This window comes from Delphinus delphis, chromosome 6 (genome assembly GCF_949987515.2).
Source record: "Delphinus delphis chromosome 6, mDelDel1.2, whole genome shotgun sequence".
NCBI classification, from domain to species: domain Eukaryota; kingdom Metazoa; phylum Chordata; class Mammalia; order Artiodactyla; family Delphinidae; genus Delphinus; species Delphinus delphis.
Window position 1 is genome coordinate 6,583,872 of NC_082688.1, and position 12,854 is coordinate 6,596,725.

At 59.5% G+C, this 12,854-nt stretch overlaps 2 protein-coding genes across 6 annotated transcripts in view; one reads left to right on the forward strand and one right to left on the reverse strand.

Annotated features, from left to right (window-relative positions):
- ASB6 (ankyrin repeat and SOCS box containing 6) lies at window positions 1-5,228 on the forward strand. 2 transcript variants are annotated; one of them, XM_060013992.1, is made up of 6 exons: window positions 1-227; window positions 1,263-1,444; window positions 2,479-2,585; window positions 2,686-2,794; window positions 3,522-3,608; window positions 3,711-5,228. In XM_060013992.1, the coding sequence occupies exons 1-6, from the start codon at window positions 115-117 to the stop codon at window positions 4,376-4,378; spliced, it is 1,266 nt and encodes a 421-aa protein (XP_059869975.1). In that variant the 5' UTR covers window positions 1-114; the 3' UTR covers window positions 4,379-5,228. The 2 variants fall into 2 exon arrangements, with proteins under 2 accessions (XP_059869975.1, XP_069396847.1); XM_069540746.1 differs by lacking the exon at window positions 2,686-2,794 and having other exon boundaries at window positions 3,711-3,940.
- Window positions 5,229-5,410: 182 nt separating this feature from the next.
- The window catches only part of NTMT1 (N-terminal Xaa-Pro-Lys N-methyltransferase 1), a 28,978-nt gene continuing 21,534 nt past the window's right edge, over window positions 5,411-12,854 (reverse strand). For all 4 annotated transcript variants that reach the window (XM_060013282.1, XM_060013284.1, XM_060013280.1 and 1 more), the window contains 3 exons: window positions 8,282-8,494; window positions 7,221-7,473; window positions 5,411-6,377 (listed from right to left, as the gene is read on the reverse strand). In XM_060013282.1, the coding sequence (XP_059869265.1) occupies window positions 6,121-6,377; window positions 7,221-7,473; window positions 8,282-8,443 (672 nt within the window). In that variant the 5' untranslated portion in view covers window positions 8,444-8,494 and the 3' untranslated portion in view covers window positions 5,411-6,120. The remainder of the gene's footprint in view (window positions 6,378-7,220; window positions 7,474-8,281; window positions 8,495-12,854) is intronic.

Consider the following 12,854-nt stretch of genomic DNA (forward strand, 5'->3'; position numbering starts at 1 on the left):
TGCAGTTGGCCGGCGAGGGGACTGGACCAGCAGTGGCCAAGCTTGGCCGAGACCGCGGCCCCCGGAACGTGCCCAATCGGCGTCTCGGCCTCGGCGGAAGGTGCGGCCGCCGCAATGCCGTTCCTGCACGGCTTCCGGAGGATTATCTTCGAGTATCAGCCGCTAGTGGATGCGATTCTGGGCTCCTTGGGCATCCAGGACCCCGAGCGGCAGGAGCCCCTGGACGGGTAACTCGCTCCCTTCCCGCCTCCGACCCGGAGCTGCATCCCTTTCATTGTCACTACAAACATGGCGGGGCGAGGCGGGCGGTGTCCCCACCTGACAGATAAGACAGACGGCGGTGGTGAGGACTCCCAGCTAGCGCAGGCAGGGCCGGAGGGTGGGGTGTCGGTAGGGCCTCCGCCTCAGGGCCCCACCCTGCGCCCTGCCTGTCCTGTGCCCTCCACCTGGAGTTGCAGAGGAGCAGGGTGGAATCTGTGAGCAGTGCGAAATGCGCTTTCCATGGCCGAGTTTGCACAGGCGCGGGTCTATCCGTGAACCGGTGGGAACGGTGTTAGAAAGCGCATCGTTCAGGGCTACGTCAGTGAGCTAAACCCCCAGCCTTCATGATGCTTGTGCTCCAGAGGAGAGAGACCGACAGTCATAAGTGAACTTAAGTAAATAGTGTATTAGGTGGAACAGAGAAAAGAGCAGAGGAAAGGGGGATCAGGTGTGCGTTTTGGGGACCCGTTGGAATTGGCGAGGGAGGTAGGTGGGTTGGGACTTTGTGTGCGCTCAGCCTTCGGAACACCAGACGTCCCTGGGTGTGAGCGAGGGAGGAGGTCTGCTGACTGCCCTGGCTGTGGGGTTGCCTGGGCTGGTCTGGCATCCTCTGCCGCTCAGGGACAGTCACTGTCTGCGGTGGGAGGGTGTCAGTGTCTGGTACTTGATCTTGGCCACAAGAGTTCCCTTCAGTGCCAACAGCCCAGGTGTATGAGGCTTTGTACCCAAGCCAGGGGCTAGATTCTCTGGGCCGCTTGGAGGGAGGCTGAAGACAGCCCCAGTCCTTTCTCAGCAAACCCGAGGAGTCTGCTCCAGTGAGCAGATCCAGCTTGGCCCTCTCTACCACCGACCTTTTCTAAAGAGACTTTCAGCCCCACGGAGCCAGGGCCCTGCCTGTGTGTGACAGCAGGAGACTAAAGGCCACCTGCCCACAGGGTACCCAGCCAGCTGGTCCCACTGCTGTTCCCACCCTCAACTGGTCTGCCTCTCTCCTGCCCCAGGCCCAGTTATGTCGCCAGCGAGGAGAGCCGGATCCTCGTTCTCACTGAGCTGCTGGAGAGAAAAGCCCACTCTCCATTTTACCAGGAAGGCGTGAGCAACGCCCTGCTGAAGATGGCTGAGCTGGGACTGACGCGCGCAGCTGACGTTCTCCTGCGGAATGGGGCCAACCTCAACTTCGAAGGTCAGCTGGAGCCCAGAGGGGCCGGGGTGGGTAGGTGGCTTAAGTGTGGCCCTGCTTTGGGTGGGCGGCCAAGCCTTCGGGGTCTGCTTTTACTGTTCTCTTGGGAGATACTTCCCTCATTTATGTCACGGGTGATGACTAAGGACACCCACATTGGGGGGCCTCCCATCCCCCTGCGGGCTTTCAAATGGCCCTTAACCACCTCTGATCAAGAGCGAGTTTGTCACTGCTTCTACCATGTGATTGCTTTAGCAAACTTTCCCCCAGCTCCCAGCTAAATCCCTGCCTCCATTAATGTGAAAATGTGGCTGCTGGCGCTGTGCCCAGAGCTCAGGGAATGTAATTTTCTGACACTCGTTCTGAGCCACCTTGCATTCTTGTTCTTGCCACAGGGAGAGGGGAAAACAGATAAGACTCACTGGGCATAAATGACAGCAGGACGCTGTTGGCTTCTAGCTTGTGTGCTGGGGGTGGTGATGGAGCCATTATTCCTTCCCTCTTCGCTTTCACCCTGGGAGGGCAGGCAGAGTCGGCCAGGAGACATGCAGGGCTGACTTGGGGCCGACTTGGGGGTTTTGTGCTGACACAGGATGTGGCCAGGCGTGTCTCCCCTCCCCATCTGAGGACAGGCTCAGAGGCTTCTAGGCTCCTGGAGGGTCACAGAGCTGAGAGAGGTGGGGGAGGCATTGTGAAGTCAGCCACTGGGAGACCCAGCTGTGAGAACTTGGCTTTTATTGCAAGACTTACGGAGCTGTCACTCTGCGTATTCCTCCCAACAGCCCTGTTTAGGTCCCATTTTACAGAAGGAACTAAGACCCGGATTAAGTACGATGTCCATTAATCAGAACAGCCCCAGGATCCAAACCTAGGCCTGACTCCATGCACTGTCCGACGAAGACAGCTGTGTCCCGACCCCTCGTGGTGCTGGGAGCCCTTAGGTCGGAGCACTGCGGCTGGGCTGCCAGGCTGGTCCTGGGACCCTGCGAGAATGTGCCGACAGGCAGGACTGACGTAAGCTGTGTCTGTGCCCTCAGACCCGGTCACCTACTACACGGCCCTGCACATCGCCGTCCTGCGAAACCAGCCTGACATGGTGGAGCTGCTGGTGCGCCACGGGGCCGACATTAACCGCAGGGACCGGGTAAGAGCCAGGTCCGGCCTGCTCTGAAGGGGGGATGTGGTCGGGGCCCTGAGCAGCTCACAGGCCCCCGGGCCGACGCGGCTGTGCTTTCTTGACTCAGATCCACGAGAGCAGCCCCTTGGACCTGGCCAGCGAGGAGCCGGAGCGCCTGCCCTGCCTGCAGCGCCTCCTGGACCTTGGAGCAGATGTCAACGCGGCCGACAAGCATGGTGGGTGCCTCCTGTAGAGGAGCAGGGTGGGCCTGGGCCGAATTGCCTTGTGGGGTTACCCAGGGTAACCCGGGGCGATGGCTTGGCAGGCAGGCTGGAGGCGGCCCCTCTGATGGCACAGCACGGCCGGGCGCACACTGGTGCATTTTGCTGACTCGCCGAGGCTTGAGAGGCAGTGCGTCATCGGTCCCGTAAGGGCATCTGTAGGAGGAAATGGGGTACCTGTGTGCTCAGCTTCTGAGGGACGGGGCTCCCTGTCGGGAGAGACCCAGCCTGGGTCTCAGGTAGCATCTCAGGGTCTAGAAAAGTCCTGCTTTCCCTGGCCCTTCTGTTCCCATTTTTGTGTGAGTGGAGTGAGAATGGCCAGAAACCTGTCATCCTCCGCGCAGAAACAGAGACACAGATGTAGAGAACAAACGTATGGACACCAAGGGGGGAAAGTGGCAGGGGGGCTGGTGGTGGGATGAATTGGGAGATTGGGATTGACATGTATACACTACCATGTGTAAAACAGATAGCTAGTGGGAACCTGCTATGTAAAAAATAAATAAATTCAAAAAATTCAAAAGAAAGAAACCTGTCACCCTCAGCCCCAGGTGAGAGAGGTCAGTCATTATTGAAGTTCGTTTTCTGGTCCTGAGGGTCTGTGTTTCCCTTCCACCTCTGGGGTTGGCCTGACCTCGGCTTCCCGGCCTCCCACTGCCCCCCACTCACTCTCCCTCCCTAGGAAAGACTGCTCTGCTCCATGCTCTGGCCAGCAGTGACGGGGTGCAAATCCACAACACTGAGAACATCCGCCTCTTGCTGGAAGGAGGTGAGCCTTGTCCTTCCATGCTGCCCCCTGGAACACGAAGCATTGCTTTGCCAGGGTTTAAGGCCTCCTCCCACTGTCTCTTCTCCCTCCTGGTTCTTCTAGGGGCGGATGTCAAGGCTACCACCAAAGACGGGGACACGGTGTTCACCTGCATCATCTTTCTGCTGGGCGAGACGGTGGGAGGTGACAAAGAGGAGGCCCAGTTGATCAACCGCTTCTGCTTCCAAGTAACGCAGCTGCTGCTGGCTCACGGCGCCGACCCCAGCGAGTGCCCGGCCCACGAGTCCCTCACGCACATCTGCCTCAAGAGCTTTAAGCTGCACTTCCCTCTCCTGCGCTTCCTGCTGGAGTCCGGGGCCGCCTATAACTGTTCCCTCCACGGCGCGTCCTGCTGGTCCGGCTTCCACATCATCTTCGAGAGGCTCTGCTCCCACCCAGGCTGTGCGGAGGACGAGAGTCACGTGGACCTGCTGCGCAAAGCTGAGACCGTCCTGGATCTCATGGTGACTAATTCCCACAAACTCCAGCTGCCTGAAAACTTCGATATCCATCCCGTGGGCAGCCTGGCAGACAAGATCCAGGCCCTTCACTTCTCCTTGAGGCAGCTGGAGAGCTACCCCCCACCCCTCAAGCACCTGTGTCGCGTTTACATCCGGCTCTACCTTCAGCCGTGGCCTGTGGACGCGAAGGTCAAGGCCCTACCTCTGCCCGACAGGCTCAAGTGGTACCTCCTCAGTGAGCACAGTGGCACCGTCGAAGACGACATCTGACAGCTGCGACTGCAGGGAACAGGGTCTGGGCAGCTCAACCTGTTGGTGGATTTAAGTACCTGTGGCGGCCTTAGGGGAGAACCTTCAGCCCCGTCTGTCAGAAGGTGCATGTTGGAGGTGAGACTGGATCCTTACTGAGGACAGAGAAAGCCAGGTGGAACCCGGCAGCTGCAAGCACCCCAGTGGGGAAAGGCTTCCGTCTTCCAGGCAGACCGCCTCCGCTTCCCTCTGGCAGCACCCCCAAGTCTCACCCCACAGTGGAACAAGGGACAGGGTTTAGACTTGGGACACGTTTGTACCCTCTCAGTCTGAGGGAAGCGCCAGGCATTTAGAGAAGCAGGGTAGCTCCGAGACCGGGCCCTCCTGCGGGCTGCAGGAAGCTGGCCTGTTCTGCGTTGAGACGCGGCTGAGGCCGGAGCAGGCGGGAGGGGCCTGCGGGGTGCAGCCCAGCCGAGACCCTTTACATGCGCCTCCGCTCCAGAGTCCGTCAGAAAGTGCGTGCTTCTGGGCAGGCAGGGAGGAAGCTGAGCTGCCTCCTGCGGCGTCTGCAGCTCTGGGCCCAGGTCGCCCCCCAGGGTGGCAGCTGTTTGTGCCAAACCTGGGGTTCTGGGGACCATGCCTTCTACAAAGCAATCATGCATGGCCAGGGGCTGTCCTTCCAAAGTGCCTCGCTTTGTGCGGGATCATCTGATGGAGGAAGCCACCGAGGCTGAAAGCTAGCCTCCGCCCTGGGCTGAGCCCTCAGCAGGCTGTCTGCAAGTCACACAGGGGGTCACTGTGAATTGTGTAAATGCCTGGGAGATGAGCTGAGACAACCCAATGATATATTATAAAATTAAACTGATTTCCCTTGGCCTTAAAGGTCCTTGTATAACATTTCTGCCCCGCCCCCCCCGCCCCCCGCCCTTTCCCGAGTTCAGGGTAAAGGGTCCACGGCAGCCGAAGAAGAGGCGGCAGAGGCACGAGGAGATGCCCCGCTCAGGAGAGCAGCTTTCAAGCAGCACAGCACTGTTGTCCCAGTAAAGAAAAGCACCACTCCACACTGGCGAAGGCCTTTCCAGTACAGGGGTTCACCCTTTTATTTTTGACTGAAAATGCCCCCTAAGGAGGAGCCACAAGGCACAGCCGAGAGGGAAGCTCCAGGCCTCTCCCCTCCCTGCAGGCTGTGGTGACAATCACGTTAAGGGCCCCAGGGCCCCATCTCCAAATAGCACCCGGAACGTGGACATCCCATCAACTGCACCGCTCGGCAGGCACCACGTAGGCTCAGCGCAGGCAGGAGGGTGCTGAGGGCCGCAGGCTCCACGGGCCCAGCTCCGCTCCCCTCCCCTCTGGAGGTATAAGGTCCTCGGCAACCGCTTTAGTGGTTACTCTCTTCCTCTTACGCCAGCCAGGCCTGTGGCAGGAAGGCCAGGTGCTGTTACTGGAGAGCAGGGAGTCTCACTTCTGATGGGACCGCCGGATTCCCACGAGGCGAGCATCGGAGGCCCAGGGGTCGCATGGGCCCACAGGGCCCAGTCCCCGCCGCTCACTCCGGCCTCGCTGCCCCATTCAGTGGCACCCCTCCCGACTGGGTCCCCTTATGCCTTTTTAATAAGAGTCTGTATAGTGAGTGGACGGCAGACAGGTATATTTCGCGGCCCCGCTCAGCACCCCCGAACCATCGAGGTTGAGCGTGTGGACCGCGTGCAGCTGCCAGTCCTCCCCCACCCACACTGGTCCCTCTCTCCTGCCAGCCCCGCTCATCTCAGGGCTAAGCTGTACACGTGGTAGATCTCGTCTGGAAGGTTCTCCTGCCGCTCCTGGGCCAGGAGGCTGAGGCCCGCGCTGCGGACGATCCTGTGGACCACGTCGAGGTCCCGGCACACGCTGCTGTCCACATCATCCAGGATCACGCCCTCCTGGGCCATGTTGTCTTTGATGACGATGATGCCGTTGGGGCGGAGGCCCCGCTTGCAGCGCCGCAGGAACTCGGCCAGGTGCTGATCGGTCAGGTGGCCTGGGGGAGGCAGAGGCCGTCACGAGGGAAGGATGCCAGCCCCTCCATGCCACTGCGTGTCCACTTGCTGAGCACTTACTCAGTGCTGAACACACAGGGCCACTGGCTTTCAACAGCCCGGAGGGGTTTACCAAAGCCCATTTTAAGAGGAAACGGGCTCAAAATCACCTACCCAAGGGCAATCACAACGTATGCTGCTGGGATTTCACCCTGACTGGGTGACTTCCAGGCCGTGCCCAACACCTACACTCCACCCGCCCCTCCTAGGCCTGGATCAGCGGAGTGTACCAAACAGAGTTCCTTCCCTACGTCACAACTCCTAACAGGCTTTTGAGGACCACAAAATACAGGGCAAATGCAGCGTGTTCCCAGCAGCCTGGGCCGCCCACCTGGAGGAGGCGGCCTGCTGCTAGGTGGGCAGCCTGCGGAGAGCACCCTGGGTACGCCTTCAGGCCAAGTGGGTGCAGGACCGGGTGGTAAAACGGCTCACTCACCGCGAACGGCAGAGGGGCGGCCAGGGCTCCAACTCTTCCTCTTACTGAAAGCCCTTCTTATGAAAACTCATTTCCACATTCTTTGAATGCAGTAAGTTACTGATAATTAAAACTTTTCAACAACAAAATCTGTCCCCAAATGGGTCACAGCAGGTATTGAGTTGAAACAAAACATGGAAGCAAGTGAACCTTGTAGGTGGAGTCCTGGCGAGTGCAGGGAGGATTCAAGGAATGCCCGCTGGCCGCCCTCTGCAGCAGCGCCAGAGCCTCAGCTCCCACGGCCTCGGGAAGCCCCGCCTCTGCGGTGAGAGACGTGCAGGCAGGCGGAGAAGGGGCGCGGGATGCTCACCTATCACCCACTGGATCCAGATGACGTCGTAAGAGTGCGGCTCCGGGCTGAAGTCCTGGAGGCCGCAGCAGAAGAAGTTCCTCACTCTCTTGCCTTCCTCACCCAGGTAGGTCTTGGCCTTGACCAGAAAGTCCTCGGTCACGTCCACCATGTCCACCACTCCGAAGAGAGGCAAGAGCAGCCTCTTGGTGATCCTTCCGATGCCGGCTCCGCAGTCCAGGGCGTACGAGGTTCCCGTCTTGTTTGGGCCTTCCTGAAAGAGCAGAGAAGGCACAGACTGTAAGGAAGGGTTAGAAAGCCACAGGGACCCTGTCACTGCGAAGGGGCCTTTCCTCACGAGCCCCTGGAACTACTCAGATCAGGCCTGGGCACAGACCGGCAGCTGGCACCGGTGGGGCCAGCAGTGGGCGTAAGCACAGCACAGCCTTTTCCTGGGCCACATGTTTCTAACGTGAAAGCCAACCTCCACTTAAAGGTGTTAAGTAGGTGCGTTCATCTCCTGTCACTCCTGAGACCCCATTAAAAGGACAGCAGCAGAGAGAGAATAAAGAACTCAAGCAGTGAAAGGATGGAAGAGGGCACTCAGTGAACAAATCTGGGAAGATGGAACGTGGGTGGAGCAGGGGGCAGGCAGCAGCCTCGGTGTTTGCCGAGGGACAGGCAGGGAGGCTCTGGCCACGGCGATGCCAGCCTGGCACAGAGGAGGGTGGCGGGGCGAGGAACGAGAAGCCTGTGCTGGCCGAACGGCCAACACCCACAGCCCAGATGCTTGCAAACACGGCAGGAGAGCAAAGGTTTTGCCTCTGGAAAAATAGAACAGTTTGTGAGGAGCCTGCTCCGTTCCGGCACCGAGAGGCCCCAGCGTAACAGCTGCCTCCTGTCGGGTGACCTTGGGGCAAAGCCTGTGAGTCACCCCGCCCCACCCGCTCTTCAAGGCCTGGGTCGTGGACACAATGAGGTGACCCTGTGGCGGCGAGTGGGAAGGTGGCGCCCCACGCAGAGCAGGCAGTGCCACCGGCGCCACCGCCTCTCCTCCTGGAGAGCACAGCAGCCCTGCCTACCCTCAGAAACCTCTGCAGGAACTTCCGGGAGCTGGTGATGTCGATGCTGGAGATGTGGCCATACCCCCCGAGCATGCCGTCCACGGTGGCCGGGACCTCCTTCCAGTACGTCTTGGCCTTGGAATAGAATTGTTTCTCGTCCTCTATCACCTCGCTCGTCATGCTGTCACCAGCCACGTCTTTGCTCAGGCACCAGACTCAGCAGCGGTGTCCCTGAATAAAAAAAGGAGGGAAGCAGCCAGGTTGAGGGCCCTGGGCTCCCCGCATGCTTCTGCTGGTCACACGATCCTGCCTGACGCAGAGGAGTGGCCAGTGTCCCCCAACCTGCTTCTACCCATTAGAGGGCATTGCCCCCCGTCTCTTGCATTCAAGTCATTTTGCAAAGCTATCTTCATGTCAGAGCAGGACACCCAGAGTCCTGGCTTCTAGTTCTTTCCTTACCCTACATGACACCTGACTCAGTGGCTTCTGAACCCAAGGTACGGAGAACCCCGATCTACACTTAAGAGAAATGAAAACAAAGCAAGGAACCCAAGCCTCCTATAGCAGACATTCCGGGTGATCCCAGCAGGGCCCGAGGGGCCCCACGCCTCCCTTCCTCCGTCGCGAGCGCAGAAATAAGCTCACTGCGGGGTCCAGTCCACGGTTACCCATGAGCCTGACTCTGTGCCAGGTGCTGTCTGTGAACAGGGAGACGGCCAGGTGGATACACGATCAGGCATGTGTGAGGGCTGCGGAGAGGTACAAGGTGCTGGCAGAGCACAGGTGTCAGGAGAAGCGACACACCAGCTAACATCGAGGATGAGGAAGCGTTCGCTCAGCAACCAGGAAGACAGGCGCGTGCGTTGCCCTTCCAACGGGAAACTCGGGGTCCTAAGGGTCATGTTTACTAGTTCCGACTTCACACCAAAGAACAGCGAGCCGGAACTACTCTAGGTTAAGCAGGGAGTGGCCTGAGATGTGTGCTTCTGGAAGGCTGCGTTGGCAGCCGCGTGGGCTACAGGGGAGAGTGAAAGCAGACGGCCGGGCCCTGATGGCAGAGCGGAGGCCCACCGCCAGCGCCACATTCAGCCAGCTGGGCCACGCCGCGTAGGGGGTGGAGGGTCACACCTCTCCCGAGGCACCGCGCTCATCTACAGATGCTCGCCGTGCGCAGGGCCATTCCAGCCGCCGTGAGGCTTGTCCAGATAAGGTTCAACACCCAGAGGCTTACAGCAGGTGAGACAGGGAAGAAATGGAGCCAATGAGAACACGAGGCAGAAACGAGGACTCTCGTTGAGCCACAAAGTGCTATGGGAACTCGAGGGGTAGAGGAGTCCCTTCCGAATGGCGGGCGGGGCAGCAGCCAGGAGAAGGCCGGGCCCGGAGGACGAGGAATGCTCTGGAAGGGGACAGGGACAGAGCAGAGGTGGCATGGCACGCGTGCCACACAGAGGGCTGGGGACGGCTGGGCTGGCTGCAGTGTGGACAGAGAAAAGAGTGTGGGAGGTGAGCCCGTCCTGGCAGACGGGGCCTGGAGTACAGCGCCCTGAGTGAGCCTGGGGCCACGGGTCCAGTCTGTCAACAACGCGAAACTGATCAGCTGAGTTTCTGAAGGGCAGGGGGGTGCGGGGACCCAGCCTGCGGGGGCTGAGTGGCGACGGTGCAGGAACGGTGGTGCCGTGCCAGGAGACAGAACGGGGGTAGCAGCCACCCATCCTCTGCCCACACGCATTGCGCACTCTTCGCTGGCCACTGGACCCTCACGACTCACCGCGACCCAGGCACCCCACGAGCCCCGTGTAGGGGAGGGAGGCGATGCACACGGTGGCATCCTACCCAAGGTCAAGGGGCCCGTGCGTTTGCCGAGCCCTGGGCCTTCCCCCGTGAGCAGCTGATTTTCAACACAGGGTTTCACTTACGTGTCACCTCAAAGAGGCCTTCCCTGACCAGTCTAAGGTGCCTTCCTCCAACACGCTTACCCGATGCCCGTGGTTCCTGCCTTCGGAGTGCGTATTTCTAGCTGAAATGACAGTTTACTGACTGTCTGGCCTCCACTAGAATGGAAGCCCCGAGGTAGGACCTTGCCTTTTCACCACTGCGTCCCGGCACCGAGCCACAGGAGTCCCTCAGTGCAGGGGTGAAAGCCCCCAGTCCCCTAGGAAAGCTGTGCAAGTCTGTGCTCCCGGGGGCTCACTCCGCCCCCTTTACAGTACTCCACGGGGCTGTAGTTAAGTCACTGACCTCCCGGTATGGTCCTCAAAACCAGCTGAAACCCCCGTAAGACCGAGAAGTGCTTTAAGAGCTTCAAGAGAAGTAACAGAAAAGCGCCCTGAGGACAAGCACAGGCCTTCGACACACAACTTAGGGCCCAGAGGCAGCCCAGGGGAACAAAACAAGAAGCGCTGAGGATCTTCACTGCCATGTCTGTAGCTAGCCTCCGACATATACCTGCACTCTGAACTTGTCCTGGAAGACAAGGAACCTTCCAGAAGCAGCAGGACCACCCCAGCCAAACAACTCAGAAATGCTGCTCCCTGACGCAATTCCACTACTGCCACGGCCAGCCCTTTCCGGAGACGCCAGCCAGCCAGTGGGGGCACCGGGGGAGGGCCTGGCCTGGCTGCTGGGAACAGATGGGAAGGGGGCCGCCGCCTCGTCCCCGGACCCGGCTCCTCCTGTGGACCCGGGCGTTCCCCGGGGACAGGGGTCACACGCGGGCCTTCTGCGGAACAGGAGGGAGCCGACAGCATCCACAGGCCCCACCAGGGTTGCCCTTAGACCTGGGCTTTGCCACTGTTTCCACCCTCCGTAGACCCCTTCCACTGTGCCCCCAGAGACCCCTGGCTCCCCCCCACTTCAGGTTCTCGAATCAGCTCTCAGACGGATCCCCTCCCTTCCCTGTTCAGGTACAGGGCTTGGGACTCCAATGAGGACGGTTCCAGTTACGGCACCAACCCAAGAGCCCTTTGGGGTGACAGGCTGGGGGGCCTCAGTTCTAAATACTGCCCCCAGCCCTGGCTCACGGCAGCGTCCCACACCCGCGCCCCAGCCCACAGGAGGAAGCGGCGCGCTGCTTGTGAGAATGACCTCTCGTTCCAGCCTCGAGGAACGTGACAAGCAAAAGCACGTGGAGACCTGCCAGTCCCCGAGAACGCAGAGGTGGCACAGCAAGTGTCACTGTAGCTCCCTGAGAACTGACAGGAGAGGGAGCCAGCAGCTTGAATGTTACCATCCACCTTCCTGGGTTTGGGGGCTGCTTATGTGGACGCGGTCTGAAAGGCCAAGTGGGCCCCCCAGCCCCCGCCGACAGGCACCACGGCAACTCTTTCCCAGCCCCTCCGCTGTCACCCAGGAAGGACAGCACCAAAGCCGGCCACGCAGCAGTGCTCCCACTCGGGCGAGCTCAGCGAGTCCGGCCCTGTCCCCCTCAGGAAGGACAGCACCAGAGCCGGCCACGCAGCAGTGCTCCCACTCGGGCGAGCCCAGCGAGTCCGGCCCCGTCCCCCTCACACGAACTGCTGGCTTTGTATTTGTGTCTATCACCCCACTGGACTGGGAACTCCTTAGAAAGCAGTGGCGACACCCTGAGATGTATCACTGTATTTCTCCTGCGTCTCATGTAGCTCATAGGTATTCAACAAAGTTCCCTTCCGATCAGATGAACAGAATAAATCCGGGGCCAGACGCTTCCCTGGCTGTACTCTCTCTGCCTGTCTGTCTGCCTTCCCTCCCAGGAGGCCCAGGGACGCTAAGTCTACACCATTAGCCTAACACCTGCTGCGAGGTGGGTGTTTACTAACTGGTTTTGCTGAATGAATCGCAGAAGGACCTTTGTGCGGCCAGTCATTCTCCACTTTTAAGAAAATCCTGCAGACAAAAATCGAATCATTCAAACCTGATATCACTGAAGCCCTTTACTGACGATACAATTTTTTGCTTTACCAAAAGCCTTACAACATGATTCCTTTAAATGTCAAGGTCCCCCGAATAATCCAATTTACAAGAATTCCACTTACGGGTACATTCTAGGAACAAGCCAGGGGAGGCACATCTAGGCTGGGAAATGGCAAGTGTAACTCTGACATTTGTCCTAACAGCTTGGATTCATTAGTAAACATGACTTCTGGGGCCCTGTCTACACTTTGCCTCCCAGAGTCCAGACTGAGGTTGGCAGGAGGTCCCTAGGAGTCAGAGGGAACGGCGGGGCTGTCAGTCAACCCACAGGAGGTCCTCCTGCACTCTGCCCTGCTGGGATCACAGCAAGGAAGGAGCCACATGGCCGCAGGGACAGGGGAGGGGCCTGGGCGGTCTGGCTTCCTGCACTCTGGGCTAGCTTGGAGGGGAAGTGAGACCCTTTGCTCCTAGGGAACTTTTGCTCCTCAGCAAGTGGAATGTGTCTGTGAATACTTCATGATCATCTGGCCACCTACCCATGCCCCCCTCCAAGGTGTTCAGGGCCACCCCGGCCAGCCGCCCCAGCTATTACTCTGTTCCCAGGATCCATGGAAGAGAATGGGGTTGGAACTGTCACCACCAGGCTCTGCAGGCTCAGCTCGTCCTCATTTACGAGTCTCTAAGGAAAAGCCTGGAA